Source organism: Halyomorpha halys, unplaced genomic scaffold (assembly GCF_000696795.3).
Source record: "Halyomorpha halys isolate HHAL.00 unplaced genomic scaffold, Hhal_1.1 Scaffold703.1, whole genome shotgun sequence".
NCBI classification, from domain to species: domain Eukaryota; kingdom Metazoa; phylum Arthropoda; class Insecta; order Hemiptera; family Pentatomidae; genus Halyomorpha; species Halyomorpha halys.
In genome coordinates, this window is record NW_027113054.1 from 101458 (window position 1) to 124685 (window position 23228).

At 31.7% G+C, this 23228-nt stretch overlaps 1 protein-coding gene across 3 annotated transcripts in view; it reads left to right on the plus strand.

The window, feature by feature from the left end:
- LOC106685497 (protein outspread) overlaps window positions 1-23228 on the plus strand; it is a 104266-nt gene that overhangs the window by 69173 nt on the left and 11865 nt on the right. Inside the window, exons 10-24 of one of the 3 annotated variants that reach the window (XM_067050689.1) lie at window positions 1192-1374; window positions 4136-4268; window positions 6925-7038; window positions 7143-7225; window positions 7549-7848; window positions 10392-10626; window positions 11330-11596; window positions 11685-13072; window positions 13337-13439; window positions 15691-15894; window positions 16061-16208; window positions 17211-17334; window positions 17473-17625; window positions 19189-19261; window positions 22161-22224. In XM_067050689.1, coding sequence (XP_066906790.1) covers window positions 1192-1374; window positions 4136-4268; window positions 6925-7038; window positions 7143-7225; window positions 7549-7848; window positions 10392-10626; window positions 11330-11596; window positions 11685-13072; window positions 13337-13439; window positions 15691-15894; window positions 16061-16208; window positions 17211-17334; window positions 17473-17625; window positions 19189-19261; window positions 22161-22224 — 3572 coding nt within the window. The remainder of the gene's footprint in view (window positions 1-1191; window positions 1375-4135; window positions 4269-6924; window positions 7039-7142; window positions 7226-7548; window positions 7849-10391; window positions 10627-11329; window positions 11597-11684; window positions 13073-13336; window positions 13440-15690; window positions 15895-16060; window positions 16209-17210; window positions 17335-17472; window positions 17626-19188; window positions 19262-22160; window positions 22225-23228) is intronic. The other 2 variants (XM_067050691.1, XM_067050690.1) reach the window with 2 other exon arrangements.

The following is a 23228-nucleotide window of genomic DNA, read 5'->3' on the forward strand; positions in this document are numbered from 1 at the left end:
TCATTTTCCTAAGTACAAGCTTTATTGAGGTAAAATATATTGATTTCAAGTATTCTTTTACAATTAACTTACTAGTTTTTTCATATTGAATTAGAAAATGTCTACTATTTTAATCAGTTTTATTCATTGTGTAATTATTTATTCAATCTTAAAAAAAAAATAATAATAATAATAATAAAAAAAAAGACAGTTTTCAAATAGAATGTGTTTATTGATTTCAGAACTCTTCATTCAAAAAAACTGATATCTTAACAATATTATTTTTAATTTCACATCTTGTAAAATGATTTTTAACTTTAAAAATCATGTAGTCACTTAGTTCTCTATCAAGTTTCATTATTAAATGCAATAGTGGGTTATAAAATTATGGTGATCATATTTGATGGATGTATATAAAAGGAAAAAAAAAAAGATCTTTTGAAGTGGAAGCCACTCTAAAAATTTATGATTTTGGAGTAGAGGTTTTTCTATTGAAGTCACTTTTTATGGAAATCACTATTATAATAAAAGTCTCTTTATGATCTTTTTTAGTGAATGAATGAATCTTTCCATCTTTAGACAAAGCTCTGACCACACTAATCTATTTTTTTTTTTATACACTTTAATTTTTCCCTTTGTTTATTCTGATAAGCCATTCTCTATTGATTACTAACTTTTAGTCATTAAAATTTGATTATTAATTCGAACTAAGTATAACATTACACCCCCCACTAATTATACATTAGCTTTGATCCAACAGAAAATTAAAGGACTCAATATACGTGAGTTATAGCTGATAAATGGGTTATCTTATATCTATAGTGCCGATAGATCTATACTTTTATGTAAATCTGAGAACTTTGACATAATGTAAACAATCTTATTGTCATAGAATTCAATCGCCACAAAATGGTTTATTATCACAGAGTTTATGATAATTTGTGCTACAGATATTGGAGATAAATGATAATCTGAAGGAGTTAAATTTTAATTCGAAAATGATATATTATGTTTTACTTAGTTCTAAATGTCAGCTTTAGAAAAATCACATTTTTTATTTGTTTTTTATAAGTATTTATTTATAAAATTATAACCAATAAATAATTTGCTGTTTTTGACATTTCAATAAAGCTTGAACTTAGTGTTGTTTTTTTTTATTATTAACTGTATTTTGTTATGTGTATTGTTTTTATTAACAAGCATGGTTTGCAGGGACAGGGGTACCGTTGATTCGGTTGGGATGCCTACCCCTAGGTCCCTCCTGTTCTCCTCCGATGACGAGTACAGAACAGCATCAGAGGGCGGAAGGAGAGAAAGTGGCGAATGGGGAGAGGCTCTGCCTCCTTCGCCGCCCTTAAACCGAACACCCATGTCTCGGGTTAAAGAAAGAGCAAGGTAGATATTTCAATGGCTAAAACTGAAAACTTAGCTATCCAAATTATTTATATATTTAATAGTGTGGACATTGTTGACACCACACAGGAGATATAGCAACAATATAAATGGAGGGGAGAACATTTAGCAAAATTTATTTTATTTTTTGTTGTTTCAATCGGAATTGCAGGTTTTTATCAAGCAGAACTATTGCAGTCTCGCAGAACTTTTACAGTAGTTCTGGCTGATAAAAGATTGAAATTGAAAGGGTGAAATAGCATAAATAAAATGACTTTTTCTTATTAGTGTTCTTCTCTCCATTTACTGCACCCCTGACTACTTCTTTGCACTATTTTTATTTAGCTATAATTTAGGACATATTATTACTATTATTAAATGAGAATTTGTTCTGCAAGAAAGATAATGTTTCATATTCAATGTTAAAGACAACCATGTCTTTATAAGATAGAAGCTTTAGCAGCACACCGTCTGAATACATACCCAGCTTTAAAAATAATTCTAAATCAGACAACCTGTTTAGAAAAAAATCTAAACTATATTGGGTTGTCTGCAATCAATCTGTAAATCAGTCTAGATGACAGGGAAAACAAAATTTAATTTTCATTGTAAAGTAATTATTTTTTTTAGTGTTCTCAAGAAGTATTAACCCACAATACAAGAGGTGGATCTATCGCAGCAGTTCCCTTACTTTTTTTTGCTAAGACACCCTTTCAGAGTTAAAAAAAAAATTCATGGCACCCTTGTTAGTTTAAAAGAAAAAATTATCCGCACCCTTGTAAGGTAACATAAATATCCTTAAAGCGATTGAATATGCAAGAAAAGCAGTGCTAATTAAATGCTCTAACATTTATTAAAACACAAAATATCAAAGGTAATTTATGTATAATATAATATTTGTAAGTATAGACAGTCCGCTTGTTTCGAGCCAATATTATAGCTCTTTGAATCTGTTTCACTCCTTTGGAAATAGCAGTAAATCAGTATATCTCCCTACTAGGGTAGGGACTGAGTGATGGATTATGCACGACAAGCAGATAAGCAGAATCACAGGAGCTGAAGTGAAGCACTTATGGAGAACTGCAGGAAAAACTAGAAGATAACCCGTAAGAAATGAAAGGATTAGGGAGGAGCTGAAAATTCCTGTGCTTAAACCCACCATAGAAATAGTTGCAGCTGAAGTAGTTCCGTCATGTTTGACAAGTGAGGACCACAAATTCAGAAAGATGATAGAAACTGGCAAGAAGCCACTCTGAAAGGATTGTAAGAAAAACGCTCAAACAACTCTGCGAGGACCCTGAGGTTTGGCAATGTTGAATTGAGGTTCCTTCACACAAAATGTGGCACAAGGAGGAAGATTGAGAAGATAATGTTTAAAAGATAACCATTAATAATAGTTGCCCATATGAAAAAATAAGTTAACAAAGTTCTACTACAATGCATGAAGGATTCAGTACTAAAATACATAGAGCGTTTCTAAATTATGTATTTATTTCTAAGTCTTAATGGCTTATGAGTGGTAGTGAGTGGAGACGATGGTTCTACCATTTTGTATAAATGGATCTAATTCTAATTTATAAAATCTTTGTAAAAATTAAATATTATTGCTCTGGTATTCGCTGTGGCAGTCGGTTTAGGAATCACTGGTTGAATATGTTATACATTTATTACTGTATGAAGTGAGTCTTTAATTTTATAATGAGTGGACGGTATGTAAGAAATTTAATTGAAAGGAAATATACCCCCACTTGCATTATAAATTGAAGGGGGAAAAAATTGAATAATTTACATGGTTTTAGAGGGTGGCCAAAATAAAATATTTCTGGTTTGACTGTAATAAATTTTGATTTGGTGTCAATGGAAATTGTAGCTATCAATGAAATGATGTGGTAGTAATGAAATATAAGATGAAGGTTGAAGTAGTACAAGAAAATTAGAGGTGAACTTACTCAGATGTGTGCCATTAATGGTATTGCATGGTTGTACGTTATTATGGTATTGTATGTATGTCTCTACTCCCATAATTCCTTCTCTTCCCTCAGCCAGAAAACCGCTTTGTGAGCTCTACTCACACATTGTGAGTTTAAAAATTCAATAGTCTATATCTTCTGCTCCCAGAGGTCACTGGGGAGCTAAGCTTTGTTTCTTTCAGCCGCTAGGTTGTACTAATGGTGCTATGTTTGCAATTAGATACTTTGGTTTTTCAAATGGAACAGTTATTGTAATTATTTATTTGGAAATGGATTATGTAACATAAAAAAGAAAAATTATTTAGTTCAGAGATCCAGAATGTTAGACAAATAAATATCACTTACTATAGGTCTTTGAGACCCAGCTTTTGCGCTGTGGATTACCTATATTCCATTGCCATTGATACAATACAATACAAATTCATATTGGTAATCTATTACAAATAGCATAATTATGAGTAAATTAACTCATTTCACATTTTAAAAACATATGATCTAAAATCAAAAAAATATTCTGAATGTATGCAAAATACATTGGTAAGTTTGAACTTAGTGATGAAATGAAGCAATCAATAAATGACCTGCAATCAGAAACTGCTCAAGAGCACAGTTTGATCCTGAGGAGCCTTAAAATTTTATTGATCGCAACATGATGGTATGCTCAGTGTATTTAAATTTGACTCGAAATACCGTTATTAGTTGAAAATATAAAATATTTGTCAACAGTGAAATATTATCTAAAGTAATTCCATATTCCTTAGCATTGTTTAAACTAATCATTATTTAATTTACAGAGGTGTGTCTAAATGGCGCGGGTTAGGAAATAAAAGGTCAAGGTCATCACCTCCGAACTCTCGTAGATCAACTCTGGATTCTGTATCAAGCCAAGAAATGATAACAGCCACTCATCTCTCTTCTGATTCTAAGGTAGTTTGGTCATTTTTTTTTTTAATAAGTCTTTTTAAATTTTTATTATATCCCAGTTTTAAAGTAAATTATATAATATATTTAAATATAATTATGTACTCAACTATTTGTTTCTACATTTTTACAGATTTTTTTTTCTACACAAAGCAAACATATGCTTATGTTAACAAATTTATTTTTCATTATGAATTTCACCTGGCATAAAATACAAAATTAATTTATATATAAGCTTTTCACTTTTTTGAGACTGGTTTTTATTGTTTAAATAAAATAATTTGTATCCAAGTTAAGTCTCTAAACACTCTTTATTATTTCTTAAAGTTATTTTTAAATTAGTGGATGTGAGGTGTAAATTTATATTTAAGGTATGCTAATTTATTAGTAACAATGTAGTTTGTTAAAAATGAATTTATCATAAAAGCCTGTTGTTTGATAGATTGTCCTCGAGAATCGCCAAATTGGCCGAAATGTTGAACATTTAAAGATATAACAAAGAATGTTTGAGACTTAACTTGGGCACAAATTATATTATTTAAACAATAAAAAAATTAGGCCATTACAATTCGCTCAAAATTAAGAGAAAAATATTTATTTTATAATTTTGATCAAAATTAGATTATATCAACTTTATATAAATAATGTTTAAATTTTTTTTTATTCTTTCTAAAATTTGTATTTCTCAGTAATTTATTTTCAATTGAAGTGTGAAAATATTTTTCATTCCTTTTATTTCTCTCTATTATATAAAAAAAAGATTTTGGTATTCACCGTGTAATATTTTATTTTATATATAAGGTTTAATAAATTGTATTACAAATTAAAATAATGGGATAAACTCTTGAAATTTATTTGTTTTTGCTGCTTACACTATATTGAAAAAATAATACAATTTGAGCAATGAGTAGTACAATTAAATGAACAGTTTTATTATTTTTAAAATGGAAGTAATTGGAGCTCTATCAATGGGTAGATTCTCCACATGTTTGTATCATGTCACTATGTCACCTACAGCAAATTTACTTGTTGTATATATTTTTATACAGTTGTAAATAACAATATATAAATTATTAAAAAAATAAATAAATGGAAGTTGCTCTACCATTAGGCAGGAATGAGGGGGGGGGATTAATAAATACTAATAAAAACTTGGGTACCCCTCTAGTATTTATTAATTTTTTTGTTCACCCATCAAATGATTAATATAAAAATGAACATTGATACTGGTCTGGTCTATTAAAGGAGCCATAGCAACATACATATAACCTCAATATTTTTTCTTATTTGTGGTTTCTAGAAATGATTATTCCTATACTTGACAGAAATCTTAAATCTATAGTAAAAAAGCCATAGTTTTTGAATACTTACTTCAAAACATAAATATCGAGATTACACTGTAATAAACTTTGTTTTGGGCTTGTTATGGGTTCTTCACTCAAGCAGGACCTAAAGGAAACAGCAGGTGATGAGGCAACCAATGCCCAGGTGAGACGTCAAATTTTTGGAGGCATACATTTTTTAATAATAGTTATTGTAAGGAGCTAATAGTTTTAAATAATAAAAATAAGAAAGGAAGGGTGAAACAAATACCTTCAGGAAACTTCAGATAATTGCTCAAGTATAATCTGCGTTAATACATTAGAAACAATTATTTCAAATCAAAATTTATTCATAATACAACAAATAAATAGTTTATTTCAATAAAACATTGCTGAATAGATACCTAATGTTTTAAATCACCTCAACATTCAATAGAGTCTTCATCTATTCCTGACCACTTTTCTGGTACGACATCAAATAAAGCTTCTTTGACAACTCCATGGATGACTGTAAGAGGTAATAGTAATAATCTAACAAAAAATACCTTTCACGAGTTCAAAAAAATGTTCACTCGTTTTTATTATGACAAAAAACCCCATGTAACCTCCTTTCCCTAGGTTTCTTCTCCAGTGTTACCCGCTCATGCAGTGTTGCCTTCTCACAGTAATACTATTAATTAACAATAAAATACTGGGCTCATAACGTTGCTGCTAGGGGCTTCCAAAATCATGAAATGAAATGAAAAATAGATTATTATTCTGGGGCTAGGTTCCTATATGAACAATTATAAGGTAATTTTAATTTTACAACATAGATTGGCCAAAAACAGTGTGGCCACACTTGATTATAACTTATATTAAAATTGATTAATTTTAAATGCAGAGATAAAAAAAAAAGTTTTAAAAACTAACTGACTAAATACATAAAAAACAAAACAAAAGGGTAGTTACATCTGCACTATTATGATATCGGAATAGATTGGTTAATGAAACAGTAATTAAATATAAGGATTGGTACATGACGTATATTAGAGTGAATGGAGTTCCAGTGATATGCAGCTTGGGTAATAAATGATTTATCAAAGGCAGCAGTTCCGTTAGGTGAAGGGTAGATGTCAGATAAACGGTACCGTAGTACAGGATTGGCTACTCCAGACACTGTTCTCTCCTGACATCTGTACGTGACATCTCATCCATATCATATCATGTGCAGGATCACATGTTCCTATACATCATGACCCAATTCCAAATTAAAATTGTAATCATAAAAATATGTACACATATTTTTCTTTATTGTATGCTAAATATTGATAAAACATTTTTTTATCATTTTATTTTAGGCAAAAGATATTGTTGAAGATAAAACTGACTATATCTTTCGAGAGAAAACCATTAACACTGAAGATATTAAGGATAAAAAGAGGAATGCTGATCTGGTTGCTCTAGAAAGAAAGGTTTGTTATTTGAATTTTAATATATTCAAATATACTGAAAAATCAAACCATTAATAATAAAATATCGAAGTAATCACTGAAATATTTTATTTTTATTGTTGAAGGTGGAGGATCTGATTAAAAGAGAAGAGGAAAGTGGAAAACTTAGGGCTAGAGATTCAGCAGAGTTAGAATTGTTAAAGAACAGGTTAGTACACTTTAGTATTTATTAAATTTGTTTTATGACAGTAATTTATATTGCTGTCCACATATATGTGGGTTGTATTTAGAACCCACATATATGTGGCTGGAGCAGTGGAGATATGGGTTTCTCTACCCAGTTATATGTGGCTGGAGCAGTTGAAGGTTTAAATATCTAACATCGAAAATGGGTTTTGTTTCTGTTAATAATCATTCCATTAAACACATAATATATTTGCCATACCTTCTAATTTATAATATTCAATTTTATTTTTAAAAATTTTTAATGTCTCATCTATCCATAACAATAGTTAATAAATTTTTTTGTAGGTATTCTGATGACAAAGATGAATGGGAAAGGGCCTTGGTCAATGCTGAGAATGAACTAGATGAAGCTAACAACCGGTTATCGGTTACTCTTAACCAATTCAACGAGGCCAAGCAATTATCTGAAAGATTGGCTAGTGAAGTGGAGAGATTAGAAACAAGGCTCGCTTCTGCTATTGAGGAAAATGAAGCCCTTTACGCCAAGCTGCGCCCAGGCTCGGGGCGGGCGAGGAGTGTAGATTCTCTTTCCGATTTGACCAACATTGATCTCACTCTGGATCTTTCTCGACTTGACAAGGACAGGTAAGTTTATCTTTGATATTTATTTTTTTTTTTAATCTTTATAGTTATTAGATTATCAATTAGGTACAGTATATTAGTTTTATAAATGTTTTAAGATTATGTTTTAGGGTTGAATTCATTTTGTTTTTTCCGGTTTTTTTAGGGTTTTTTTTCATTTGCGCAACAGACCATGAAGGCCCTAGGCCTCGCAAGATGTACTTAAGAAAACATCGCTCGTTTGTTTCCTGACGTGGTTTTCATACGATGGGTCCGTCACTCCCACGCCTATTTTTGTGAGTGCCACCCATTGGCTGACAGGCCTCACAAATGCCCGGGGGAAGATTATGAGTGAGTATTACATAATTTCGTGCTTGAAAAAAATCCCAGGTAGGGCCGGGCTCGAACTCGCAATCTATGGGTTGGCAGACTGGCGCATTACCACGCTGCTACCATCACCCCCTTTCGGTTAAATTATCAGTTTGAATATTTGTTTGTTGTTTATTTAATAATGAACCTTTGTAACCAACCAAGAAAAAACAAAGTCTGTCCACCACGCGTCATCCATCATTTATGGCTTTTCTCAGAAACTACTGGATTGATAGTCCAAAGATTTGGTACTAGAGTCACTGATCATCCCATGATAATTCTTAGAATTGTGTCTCAGCCATTTATGAAAACAAAGGAAGAAGATAAAGTGTTTTGGAATCACTGTTCGCAAGCCTTCAAAATATAAATTGAATATTATCTTTTGAACGAGTTCACCAATTTAGTCCTTTTTTGTTTTTATTTTTAGATTCCTGTGCCAAATTGCGCAATATGTGAATAACTTAAATATTTCTTCTATTGACTGTAGCATCATAGCATAATAGCTTTTAACAATTTTGATGAAGCTTGCCTAATTTTTTTTTCCTTAAAGCCCTTTAACATTTTCTATTTAGAATAAATCTACAAAAAATAAATTTTGATAATATTATAGCTAGAATCGAACTTGTATCTTTCCCCCAAAAAAAAAAAACAATTTTCTTTTTCTAACAAAATTGAATAAATTGGTTGAAAATTCTTTATAAACTTGCTTTATTTCATTTTCCTAAATTTAAAAGTTTTAATTTAATTCATAATCATGTTTAGTAAATAGAAAAAGAAATTTGAATGAAATCAATATAATTTATATTTGATGAAAAATAGTTTGATAATATATTGATTGGCACAATAGTGCAATAGTCCACATTTCTTGATTTTTGTTGATTTTTTTTCTGATATTTATCTCTCCAAAATAACTAAAGTTTTTTAAACAAAAATTGAAATTACATATCCTTAAACCCAGATTATATTTTTTATTATCATCGGTAATAATAATAACTAGCTTTTCTTTTTTTTAACATAGTATTCAAAATTAAAAAAGTTTTAATTTGATGCTTAATCATATTTAAATAGAATACAAAATATTAATAAAATAAATATATTTAGCAATAGCATGATAATTTCTTGATTTTATAATAATGCAATAGCATTCATTTATTGATTATTTTTTTCTGATTCATATTTATCAATTCACAATAACTTATAGTTTTTTGTTTTGTTTTTAATTTAAATTACATATTCTTTTCAACCCAGGTTATATTTTTAAATATAATTGATAATAATAACTGTTTTTTTTTTTTAACATAGTATTCAAATTTCCAAAAATAATATAATATTAATAATTTGTCATTTCTAGTAGAATAAGTGTAAAACCTTATTTATAAGTTATATAAAATATAGCTTACTCGCCATTTTGTTACTCAGCTAAATTTCAATCATATTTACCTGTGTAGTAGACTGTTATAGTGCAACAGATTGCTGACATGTTATAGAGTCGGTACAAAAAAGTGATAATATCATCAACTCTTACAGTTGCACAACTCTTATCCTAATATGAAAAAAACCAAACGATTTAACATCAAATTATATAATATTCATGTATTTCATTTATTAAAGAGGTTATATTATTGTTTTGTGGAGGTTTCGTCTTAGGTTATTGAGGATTATTTTATCAGTTTTTATTTTATTTACTTTGAATTATTGGCATTACCGAGTGAGCCGTTAGTAAAAAAAGTCTTATTTGAAGAATTTGATCTCATGAAATTGTGTGTTCTACTATTTTTGATCAATTCAGTAAATCGATTCATTGTTATTTTTATTATATATTTAATAATTTAGTTTAATAATATATTTTATATGATTGATGTCATCAGTAAAAGTGTGAAATCTTTTAAGTAGAATTATTTTATTTTTCTATAAAATTTATGCACAGTAAATAATTGTTTCTGCTCAATAGTATATCACTTGGCACTAGATACTTTTTTTCTGTTATCAAAAGTGTTATTGAACAAAAAAAATATAATAAAGTATCCTCACAACAAGATAAAGAAAGTCAAAAATCTATAAAAGTGATATAAATGACTGCCTCATTCTGCTAACTGAAAGGCTCATGTATTATTTATTGAGATCTACTAAACATAAATATAAATTATACTATAAAAAATTAAATATGTTAAATGTTATAAGAAATAATGATGTCTTAGGATGATTGAGGAGTACACAGATCTGAGATCAAGGTTCGAAAAGGCAGTCAGTGAGATTAGGGCACTGAAGCGGGAATTGCGTGAATCTCAAGCACAGTGCGATTGGTTGGAATTGAGCCTGGTGAGTGCTCGGCAAGAGGGGATCAGTATGAAGATGGAAGCCGATGCCAGTAGTAATCTAATGGCTGCCAGGATACAAGATCTTGCTACCAAGTTGTCAGGAGCAGAAAAGCAGGTAATTATAAATTATTAAAATATTTAAAGAGGAAGAGGCTCTAGAAATTATGAATATTGAGATGCTTCAAAGTTTAGTTTGTTTTTTTATTGTTATTGTTTTTAATAATAATTTATTTCTGATTGATTATATCCTAAATTAAATAATTTAATTTTTTTAAAATAACATTTTAATGTTTGATTTGATTTCATGATACCAAATTACAAGCTTATCTTACAGTATAATATATCAATAAAATAAAACTGTGGGATTTGGTCTTAACTACTGGTACTGGTAGTGGTGATATTGGAGGGAAATGTATCCAGCAAATGGGTCTATTAGTCTTTTCTGCCAATGGAATAATTCTTATAATGATTATTATTCCTCTTTGTTGAACCTTTTTGATTTTTTAATGAAATCTAAAAGGAACAACCAATCTGCAATATAATGTAGAGCAGTTTATAGGGCCTGTCCATATTAACTACTCCACAAATCTTTTAAATAAATAAATAAAATGTCTTTTAAGTCTGCAATGACCTGTATGAACTATTAGTAATCAAAGTTCATTTCTATTTATTGGTTCTAACTAGATTTAATTTGTGTCAATAAAAAAAAAAATGCAGCCACTTCTGTTTTTCATTATTCATTATAAAATCTATTAGTTTATTCTAAGCAGTTTACTTCTGAAATGTTTAATGATTAATCTATTTTTTTTTATTTGTAGATAAGAACATTAAAGCAAAAATTGGCAAAAACAGAAACAAGAGAAAAGAGAAGATCTTTATCTCTAAAAGGACGAGAATCCTTTACAATATGCAAAGAGCTTGAAGAGAAACTTTCAGAGCTCGAAAGCAAAATGAGTAGTATTGAGATCCCCGCTAGTGGTATAGCAAAAGCTGTTATCGCTCCCGCACCAAAAGAAATTGATAGCAAAGGAGACAGGCTCAGGAGAAAATCTCTGGATAGTGCAACTAGCTCTGAACCCTTGAAGGTGATATATGTGCAGATTATTATTTTTTATGATTATAACTTTTAGACCTTGTGCCGAACAAATTTAGCTAATAATATATATGTTTTAGGTTTTACTAAGACTGAGAAATTTAGAAGCGAAATTAGCAGCAGCCCAAGAGAGCTCGAATGATGGAAAGCAAATTGAACTGAAATTATTTAATGGAGAGTGCGACGAAGTTGATAGTGGTCAAAAAGAAGAGATGGTGAATGAGGTGAAAAAAATGGAAAATCTTCTAAGAGCTAAACTGATTGTACTAGCCAAAAAGAAGGAATCATTGATTAAATCTGGCCAATGGACGAATGAAGCCAAGTTGAATTTGTTGGCTGAGAAGTTGGCTTATGAATCCGTTCTGATTGGCAGGTTGCATGATGCCGTAATGGAAAGTAAGAGTCTAGATCTGACTGATGCTGAGAGGCTGATTACTGGTTTGGACAACAAAATAAGTGGAGGTAAGCCCAGCATGGAAACGTCACTGGATTATTTGGTCAAGTCGCTCGCCAAACATCTAACACAGCAGGGTGTAAAACGAGCCAGCAGGAAAGTGAAAGAAAGAAAGAAAGCAGACCCTATCATTGCTGAGCTGTTGAATAAGAAAAATTCACTTGATGCAAAAGTTGAAAGTTATATAAATTCTGTTGTTGATAAACTTGCTGAAGCTTTTGCTGTTGAAAGTCTAGCTGATGATGCAGGCCTAAGTAAGAACAATGATTGCCTTCAAGCAGCTTGGTCAATGGCACAAGAAGCCGTCAACCAAGAGCTGATCCAAGCCGAAATCTCACAAGTACTCAGTCAATGCTCAGAAACTTACCACAGTTATATAGAAAGTGAAAACCAGACTAGATTTTCAGGAATTGTCAAAGAAAGAGCTAATTTAGAAATGTGGGCGTCACTGGCTGACGATAATTTGAAAAACGATATGAATAGTGCTGTTAAAAAGCTTCAGAACGAGTATCAGAAGAGGTTGGAGACTTTGAAAAAAGAGAACAATGTTCATAATAGGCCTACTGTTGAAGATGAGGAAAAAACACGTGCTCTCTTGGCTCAGTTTGTCGATGTCGTCGCCCATAAGTCTTTGCTCGATGCCAGGGTCTCCGTTATATGTAATGCCGAGTATTCTGATGTGGAAGGTGAGCAGGGAGCTCTGGAGGAGAGTAGCCTTTTGTCGGAAATACAATTCTTATATGTCAAATTCTGTAGAGAGCTTACTCAGGACTCGAAAGATGAGGAAAGGTTAAAGGATGTAGTTGAGAGAATGGCGAGGGAGGTTTATGTTCTTGCGAGGATTCTGAATCCGAGTGCGGAAATTATGGATAAAGTAGAACCTGGAGATACTTGGATTGACACGTTATGTAAAAAGTGTGAACTGTTGAAAGAAAGGTTAGGTTCTTTGCAGAAATGTGCTGAGAATAGCAAAGAATGCTCTAGTTGTACCACTCTTCAAGAAGAATTATTGAGGTAAATATTTATTATAATTTTTTTTAAAATTATCTTTTCTAAATAGTTAAGATTTTTATCTTGGTTTAATTTGTTTCTTGTTACTTTAAATCGACAATCACATTAACCCTTTACTCAGGAACCAGTCCTAGATACATCTTTAGAATTAAAAATTTTTCTGATTTTTTACTTTATTTACATTAACAATTTAATTATATAAATCAAAACATAAGTTTATCATTTCATATCTATGCTTATCTGACTACAATTATTATATAATTTTAGACTTGAAAATCACCATGCTTCTGAAATTCAAGAACTGGAGAAAAAACAAGAGCTTGAAATTGCTAAACTCAGAGAGGAATTTGATGAGCAAAAGACAAACCTGGTGACTATTATTTTATCAATTAAATACTTTTATTCAAGAATTTTTGAATCTTTTTTTTAAAGAAATTTTCCTATAATGTAGTTTTTTTTACCTTCTTTTTTCCTAGGGAAGTGGGTAGCTCAGTGGTAAGGTACTGTGCTACCAACTCCAAGCACCCGGGTTCAAATCTCCCCGTGGCAGACAATTGTTTTTAGTTTCACTGTAGTCGTGAGACAGCCCTCTGGGGTCCACCAGCAACATGAAGTGGTTACCCTTAATTGGGTAAAAATCTGGTGGTGATTCTGACCAAATCACCTCCTTGCACAACCATTGGTCTAGTAACAGTACTTCCTTACAAACTATTGCTCCCCTGACCCTTTCATGAGTTGTAGGTTAAAAAAAAAATTTAAGTTTTTTTTTACTCTTCACTATTCAAGACCTTTCACTTCGCTGATACCATGACAAACTTCCTTCCACCTCATCTTTCCATTTAACTCTGGGTCTTTTTTTTCTTGTTTCTTCTACTTCCCATTTCATAGTTATCTTAAGAACTCTTATTGCAAACATTCTTTTAACATGTCTAAATTAGCATAATCTGTTTTCTACAATGATTGGAAGTATCTGTTTCACCTCCATCAACTCTCATATTCTATGTTTTTTTATTCTTTCATGTCTGGATTTTCCTGCCACTCTTCTCTATAAATCCATTTCTGTGCCTAACAGCCTTTGTGGATTGAGGCATTAATGATCCATATTTCTGAGACATATGTCATGATTGTAATAAATGTACGAGTTGGAATTCTTAGACAAAAATTTATTTACATAAAAGATAAAATAAAATATTAAAAATAAATACAAGATAAAAGTACTATGATTTTCATTTATATTGAGAATGATATAAGTTATTGCTGGGAACAATCCCTGGTTTATCTATAGATACAAACTAAATTAAATTAACTCTGCTTTGGCAACCTTTACAATTATTCACAATAGATTCCCTTTGGAATGGTCTTTTATATCAGTGATGAAAACTAAGACTTCACTTGTCACTGGCAACACTATTTCCACTTTCACAAATATAAAACTCTAGTAGTCTCTCAAATGTTGGCACTTTTACCTTCTGTGCAATCTCTGCTACCAGCACCTGTTTTGAGGAACCTTCTCCTTCGGTCACCAAACTCCGAATCCCTTTGTCTGCCCTTTTAACCCTTTGTCTCCCCACTCTCACTTCCACAGCCTTCTTGGCTCAGTTATAACTATTATATATTTAGTCATCCACTACATGATAGACTCAAATACAGTCTTACATATTAAACTCTTGGTACTGGGATATGTACTTAAGCTCCAGAGGACAGAATTTCACTTTACAGTGGCCTTTCTTCCTTCTCTTTTCAATATCACTGGTGTAGTTTCCTTCACTACTGAAGATAGACTCCAGAACCTTGTTTCATAAAGAAAGCTAATAATATTAGTTCATAAATACAAGTATAAAAGTTCAATGAACAAACACTGATACTTTCCGTTTCTTAATAGAAACAACTATTAGTGATATTATAAGAGTTACAAAATTACTAATGAGCATTGTATAAGTCAACTAAATCATACCAAGTACAAACTAAAAGACTAATTTAAAATAAATAATTCAAATTTTATCCATTATAGTCTCAAAACCTTTTATTTCTCTTATAAGTCCAACGTTTCGGCCAATCCGGCCATCTTCAGGGACAATCTACTTAATGCAACTTTAAAACTATATAATTTAAAAACTCTAACTCCATGCAGGTTATTCTGCCCAGGTCAAAAACATCAATTTCTAATTAGTCAAATATTCACTAAAACAAAATCAAAATCATTTATCATCAGACACTATTCCTTAAAACTTTTATCACACAATGCTTGTAACCTTCAAGGTTTTTTCTTCCTAAAGGAGAAATTATTTATTACTTTTGTTAGCATATAGTTAATGTCCTCTGTTTCTTGGGCTAATATTACTTGGTCATCAGCTTTTATATGTATCTTTACTCCCATTTACCACCATTTTCTTTTCTACTGTCTTGAGAGTGATATCAATATAAATTTTGAAAAAGATTGGTGAAAGGCAGAAGCCCTTTTGATGTCTGCAATATTTCAGAGAGCCTTGATCCCAATACGATAGACATTGATATGGTTTATTTCTTTTAAAATGTTTATTGTGGATTCCACACTATTAATCAATAATTTAAAAAGAAAATCTTTTAATAATAAATGATTATAATATATTTTATTTTCACAGATCCAGCATTACAGAGAAGAAGAAGGAAAATTGATCGAGAGGAATAGCAAATTAGAAAGAGAATTGGAAACATGGGAAACTCAATGTAACCTGCAAACAGAGGACCTGAGGTCGGCTTATAACAACCTCAGCTCGTCGAGTTCTGGCTACGAGGATGAGGAATCTATGAGGAAGAGGTACCAAGCCGAAATACAGCATTTGAAGGTATCTATATCACTATTCTATATTGAAATAAACACTCCTTCCATTATTAAGTCGTGTACCTTTGTTTAGACCAATTAACTGAATAACATCCAAAATTTATGTGGAAAAACAAACGGACCATTAAATTTTTATGTATCAATAATCCTATTATTTTCTTCAATCTTAGGCGGTTTGTGAAAAGGGTCTTGTTGGAATGGAGAATTCACATAGGCGACAAATTCAAGAACTTCAAGAAAAGCACGAGAGGGAGCTTAGATCCCTACGTTTAGAAAAGGAACAGGCGCTGACCGAGGAAACTCATGCTACACTTGCAGGTAAAGTTTCCACTTAATATTAATTGAAATGGAAGATTGAAATCATTAATCTTGAAGAAGATGGTCTGAGTTGCAGTCAAGAAAAGAAAATTAAGAAATTATTTTAATTATTTAATTAGAACCAACGTTCAATTTGCATTGCAGGTCTTCATCAGGAGTGTTTTGATTGGTGGAGGTGTACAAAATGGGCGAGCAAAGGAAATTTGAAATATTCCCTAATTATTTTTCTTGACCACAATCCAGAACATGTCATTCTTAATTCATAAACAGTCAACCATAATTATGTGTTGCCATTAAAAAACTTTTATTTAGCTATTGTTCATGCCAAGTTATATTAATTTGTTAATGGTCGTAATATTTAATTTAATTATATGAACATTTAATTTTACTTGTGATAATTAGTAAATAGCCCCTGCTCCGATGAGTGTTCAATTTAATTAAGATTGAATATTAGTCACCATAATTAGAATCAGTATAGACATGGGCCCATCTAGTTTTAACCACTTTTGAAAGTTGGCTAAAAGGGCTGCGTCTACAACTTCACAACAATAGTCTTGCTGGTATCAAGGGATATCTCCTCTGAACTATCGGAGTTGCAGACAGTATTTTATTTTATATAGTTATTAATTTATATTCTTTATTTTATTTCTAAATGTTTTATTTTGATTTTACGTTTATGTTTTTATTGTTAACTTTGCCCAAATAAATGTTCATATCCGAACCAATGTTTTTGTTTTTTAAAGCTTTTCTTCAAAACTTTAACAGCTATGTTTTCTAATTGGCTTCTGATAGCTCTACTCCTGAAGCATTTATCATAAAGAGTGCCAACAAGTTGTTGGAATAATAATGTTCAGTACATAGAATTATGGTGGCATCAATTCCAAAACCCCCTTATTTCGTTATAAAAAATATGAATTTAGGAGATTAATGTTGCGATATTCTCTATAATTTCAACATTATTAGTTATAATACACTTTACTGTATGGTCATAAATGTTTATAGCTTTGGATGCCATGCGGAAAGCACACGAAGCGGAAGTTCAGAAGGAAGTTGCCAAATTCAAGGCAGAATATATGAGCAAGATGCAGTCGAATCATGACATTACTGCCATTCATAAGCAACATCAGTAAGTACATTTAAAATTTTTTTTTTAGTAAGTGTCAGTATAATATAGTCATTTAATGAATCATTTAAAGTAATAAAAAATACCAATGCCGGTCATTTTGTTTTATATAATTATATTAAAAATATTATTTTTACCTAGGGCTGAGATGGAAGAGATCAAGAGAGAAATACTCTCGCTGTCTGATAAATATTCGATAAAGTGTGTAGAAAGTGCATCGCTTGAAGATAAACTGCGAATAGCAAACCAGCAGCTAGCTCATGCACACCAGCATATAATGCAACTTGATGCTAGGTATGTGTGAATTACTTTGACATTCATTATTTTTTTCTTTTTTTTTTTTAATTGTATTTGTCAATAGTAAACCATGATATTTTTGGAATAAGAGAGAAAATAGACAAAGATATGCTTGTATACTATTATTATATAGGAAGTCTTAAGTCAAATGAAATTAGCACAGTTAAAAATTGTTTTGACCACGGCACCCCTGATTCCAATTTATGGGGGAGTAATGCCTCATGGAGCCAAATTTTTGTGTACTCCATTTCAGAAGAGGCTTAATTAGAACGTAAAAGAGAGATTGACATTAAATAATTGAAAGAAAGATAATAATTGTATAGAGTGGGTAGGCCAAAAGAGAGATATAATATTTTTAGTGATGTTAAATTAAATTTAGATGAGAGATGTGTTGATGATAATGATTCACCATTTTGTGTTAGTAATAGAAAATGAAAATGCATGCTTGTTATCTTACTTGTCCTGCCATTCTGGGTCCCATATAGGATGGGTCACCTGTGATCTTTAGCTGCTGATGGGGGTGCCGGTCTCATGGCTGGGTACTCCCTGCACCAAACTCGGACTGCTAATCATCTTCCTAACTAAAAGAGGAGCAGAGCTCCATGTAAAGTCTTCAGGTTCCAGCTTATTGGGGATTTGACCCATGAGGTACCAGTTATCACCTGTTCCTCAAAGGTAGCACCGATTTTATTTGGTACTTGTGCCAATATATGACAGCTCCCTTGGCTATTTCAGAAGTAAAACTATATCACCTCATCCTAACCCTCCTCAAAACCCAACACTACAGGCCTTTGAACTGAAAACAAACACTATATGACCCCTTCCTAACCCTCCACAAAACCCAGCACTACAAGCCTTTGGACTGAACACAAACACTTTATGACTCCTTCCTAACCCTCCACAAAACCCAACACTGCAGACCTTTGGACTGAACACAAACACTATTCGTGCTCCAAGCAAGATGAAACGTAAATACCCAACTGCTTTCATTGAACAAGTTTCCACACTGTTCTAAATGTTACGTCTTGTTCACATAATTCATTTCTCCGTGTACCAAATTCCTTACTAGTTAATGAATACTTCGAGCCACCACTAGATTAGGTAGACATCCCTGTCTTGAATTGGAGAAGTCCATACTTGCTCTGCCGACCAGACTCTCAGTGGTTTTGTGTCATATGTTTTATTTTTAAACAGTCTAGATATAAGACTTGAAATTGATAATGGTAACTTATCTGAACAAAAAAATTGGGTCAGATACAATATTCATACTTTCTATTAATGATTCATACTCAGCCTGAGTTAGGTGTAAGATTGCTCACTCATGTTAATATTATTCAACACACAAAAAAAAGTAAAGTTCTCCTGAGCTCAGATATATCTCTTTTTCAAAACGACCTTTATCACTGGGTACAATACCCCTTCTCCCCTTGTCCATAAATGGCAGGAGCTTGATTCACTGTTGAAGTGCTGATTTAATACATTATAATTTATTGGCCTTCCTTAATCATGGATTTTATTTAAATTACTGAAATAATTTTTCCTTTTTTGTTGTTTTAACAGGAACAGGCAGTTGAGAGCCCACTTGGTCGCAGAAGCTAACAACGATTCGTTGCAAAGACTGCAAGAACACTCGGTATGTTTTATTGATACTGATCGTTTGGTTAATGGTTAATGATTTAACCGCCTTGCTAATTAATTAGAATACAAATTATTTAGTTTGTATATAACAACAATTTAATATAACTAAATGCTTCTAATTGAAATATCGTTCATCTACATGGCAGTTTTGGTCTGTTCATCATGAAGTATATTCATCTTCAAACTATTGCCTGTTGCTTAATTGAAAATTTCAAATATATTAAACTTAAAAAAAATAGTTTTGGTTTTTGGATGTGTCCGATAATTTTAAATAAACTTTTTTTTTCCTTCTCATAGCATGATTTTCTGGAATGATTTAATTTAATTTAAAAGTTCTGTTTGAAGCTTGAAAATGTTTTCGGCATGGTTATGTTTTTCTTTTTCTTTTTTTTACATTCTTCATACTTAACCTGTTTGCTACTTGGGTCTTTTGGAATAAACCGAATAAAAATATTGATACATGGATATGTTTGAAACAATTTTAATACTACTGAATGTATATTTCTAGGGGCGATGGTACCAACCCAAAGGTTGTAAGTTCGAGCCCGGCCCTACCTGGGATTTTTTCATTCATAAAATTATACAAAACTTATTCACAGCCTCCTACAGGCATTTGTGAAGCCCACTAGCCATGGTTGCTAGTTGCAGGGTGGCACTCACAAAAAATAGGCGTGGGAGTGACAAACTTCTCCAATCATTAATCCACGGTCAACTATCTACACCTCATTATTAAGGAAATATATCGCGAGGCCTTGGACCTCCATGGTCTGTTGCGCCAATAATGATAAATAAGTATATTTCTAGAAGATTCTAAGTTAGTAAAATAAACATGTGTAACACTGAGCCTGTTTTGAAGATTTCTAATTTAAAATCAATCTGTGAGTAGGAAGAAATTTATAAGGTTTTAAAATATGAGTCCCAGGGCTTGATTTTGTCTTATTATTTTTTTTTTTTTTCTGAACCAGTAGATTCAGGACCTTTATAAGTATCAGTTGATGAAACTGATTTAGAAGGCTAGTACATTACCACCGATTCTATATTGAAACTGATATAGAATATTGCCAATATTGTTGGTAAACTTTCAGATTCCCATTCAAAGCCATTCCCATAAATTACCTAGTGTTGGAAAAATGCTATCATGTACCAATGAAACAGTTTTTTAATGAATCTTTGAATCTTCTTCAGTTAAAGGGTACATGAACAGGGATATATGAAAAGTGTTGTCGCTTTATCCCACAAGATCAATTACATATTATACCTCTAATAAAAAACATAGAACTTATTAATGAAGAAATCAGCAAAATGGAAGACGCCTAGGAAGAAATAGGAGACAGAATCCAGAAGGAACTATAAGATGTCTCAAAAACAAATCCAGGCTCTAAAGACATGTTGCTGATTATCGACCCTGGAAGAATTGGTAGGAATGTGTCAGAAAAGAAGTCAGCAGATAGCGCAAGATTGGACTTTATGAATTTGGTTCTATAAACAGACCATTCACAGTACTCAGTGACTGAAGAGGAAATGATTAAGAAAAAGTGAGAAGGGTTGAAAACATTGGGTGTAACATCTGGTAGGAACAACAAAGATGAACAACTGTTGAGACAAGTCAGCTGGGCTGACAGTATATTGGATGATTCCATACTGTCCATGTGTCCATCTTGACCTCAGAAACTAGAGAGCAGCAGCACAGCAAAGAAAAGACTGATGGTCGAAATTTGCAGGTGGCTTTGGTCTCCCATAAATTGTAGCACCGTTTAAGAAAAAGAAGAATTCAGTAGTAATCAAATAAGCGTAAGTTGCTGCTGTGATTCTGAGTCCTCTCCTAGTAGGAGACAACTCAAACTCCTTTGTTTCCATGATTTGCTCGACTGTATGGCGTAGTGACAATATATATGCTCAAAATCAATACGCAATGAAGAACTAACCATTCTTTAAAGCACTCCTCTGAAAGTTGTTATACTGATGCTTTCTTGATGACCCATTTGCAGACATGATACAAGGAAGACGAGACACATTTTGTGCATACTTGATAATTAATTTTCATATCCCACCGTAGATGCTCCAACCCAAAGTTGTTATTCTGTAAATGAGCAATATGTTATGGTATGCAAAGAGAAGAGGTAGTAAACACTTGTTCTCTTTGGAAATTTAGATAATCGCAGATCAGGGACTCTCTTACTAGGACCCGAACAACCTAAATAAAGGTTTATTTGATCATAGGTCTTATGTGTTCTGATGAACTTAAATTTTTTAAACTAAAGAATATTTAATTGTCTATGTCGAGATAGGTAATCATTGGTTGCGAAGAAAATTTAAATCTTAATGTCTCCCTTGAAATATCATTTCATGTCATATAACCAGATCGGAGTTTATGTAGAAAGTACCCACTCATCACTTTTGATTTCACCATTGATCCTAAAAAACGAAGTCTCTCAAAACACATTTTATCCAACTAAGTAATACACCATCATTAATCAAGCAGAACTATTTATCCCATTTACATGGTAATTAGTAGCAAACAGGTTAATTTCTGTAATGAAATTTTCTTCTCGTTCAAGATAAAAACTGTCATGTCACACTAGTTAGCCTTGAATAGCCAGTTAAATTTTGAATGCTTAACAAAAACATGTTATTTTGAATTATATAACATCATCATCCCTTTAACTCAATAATGTCATATCCATATTTAATTGCCTTTAGTTTTGATTTGAAATTACGATTTCAATAAAACAACAAAAAGTTGAGGTATCGAGTTGCTAAGCATGTAAGATTTGACTGATGAATTAACTATATTTAATTGCACTGCTTTGCACAGTCTAGTTAGAGACAAAGTGTATATAACTATGCACTAGTTGGTACACTGTACACTGTAGTGAAAAGCATGTCGTGTTTAGCATGGAGACGGTGGCCCTCCCTCTAGTCAGCCTAGGGTAGTTAGCGCCATTCCTAAAAAAGCTGGTGAGTAATTTATAATATTTACAATCTTGTTATATTATTATTTATAATAAATGAATTAGATTGATTTATTTTTAACATTGATTTTGTCAATTATTACCAGAGGCTGGATTTATATTCTACTAAAAAATATTGTAAAGAGATAAAAACTGATTATAATGAATTTTAATGGCGCAGATTAGTTACTATAAAAATTGAAACACTAACTTAAAACCTGTGATACTTAACTCTTAGTATTGTTAGATAGGTAAAGTAATATGTAAAATAACTATAAAGATTTTAACTATCTTTATTATTCTCAGATCTAAAATATAGCTTGATACTGACAAGATTTAAATGATTATATTAAATATTAACTAGATATGAGAATTATTGAACACTATAAATTCTTTCTCAGGGCAGGTTTTCCTGACAATCAGGACAAAATGGCACTTAAATACATTAATATCTACTTTTACAATCTACTTAATCCTAGGTTAAGCAAACTAACCAATTATATCATCTTCCTTGATGAATGATGATTCTTGATGTCTTCTTTCTAAATATGCTACCACTGACAGTAAACAAAAGGTAGGTCAGGCCCTCCTGGCTTTCAGGACACATCCAATCCACCAGCGATCAAGACAAAGAGTGCTCATCTTTCAAAAAATGCTAACTGACCATAGACAAAGGGTGATCAGGTCCTCCCAGCTTCCAAGACGCATTCACTCTCCCGCCATCCTAATCAACAAATGTCTCTTTCTTTGTTGGTTACCAACCCTCGATTGTCGACAATCGTTTTGAGTTTTTTGTCTATGATTTTCTTTATGTAAATTTTTCTTCAATACCTATTCTCCTCTTCTATTTTTTTCTTAAATTGACTGTAAATACAACCATGATAGAAAAATAACAAAAATGTATAACATTTTAATCTATCTGCTCAACATAGCAGCTATTCACAGACCTCAGAAGAACGTGCACGCTCCACCATCTTGACTATTTAGAACAATGTTTATTTTTTTCCTCCA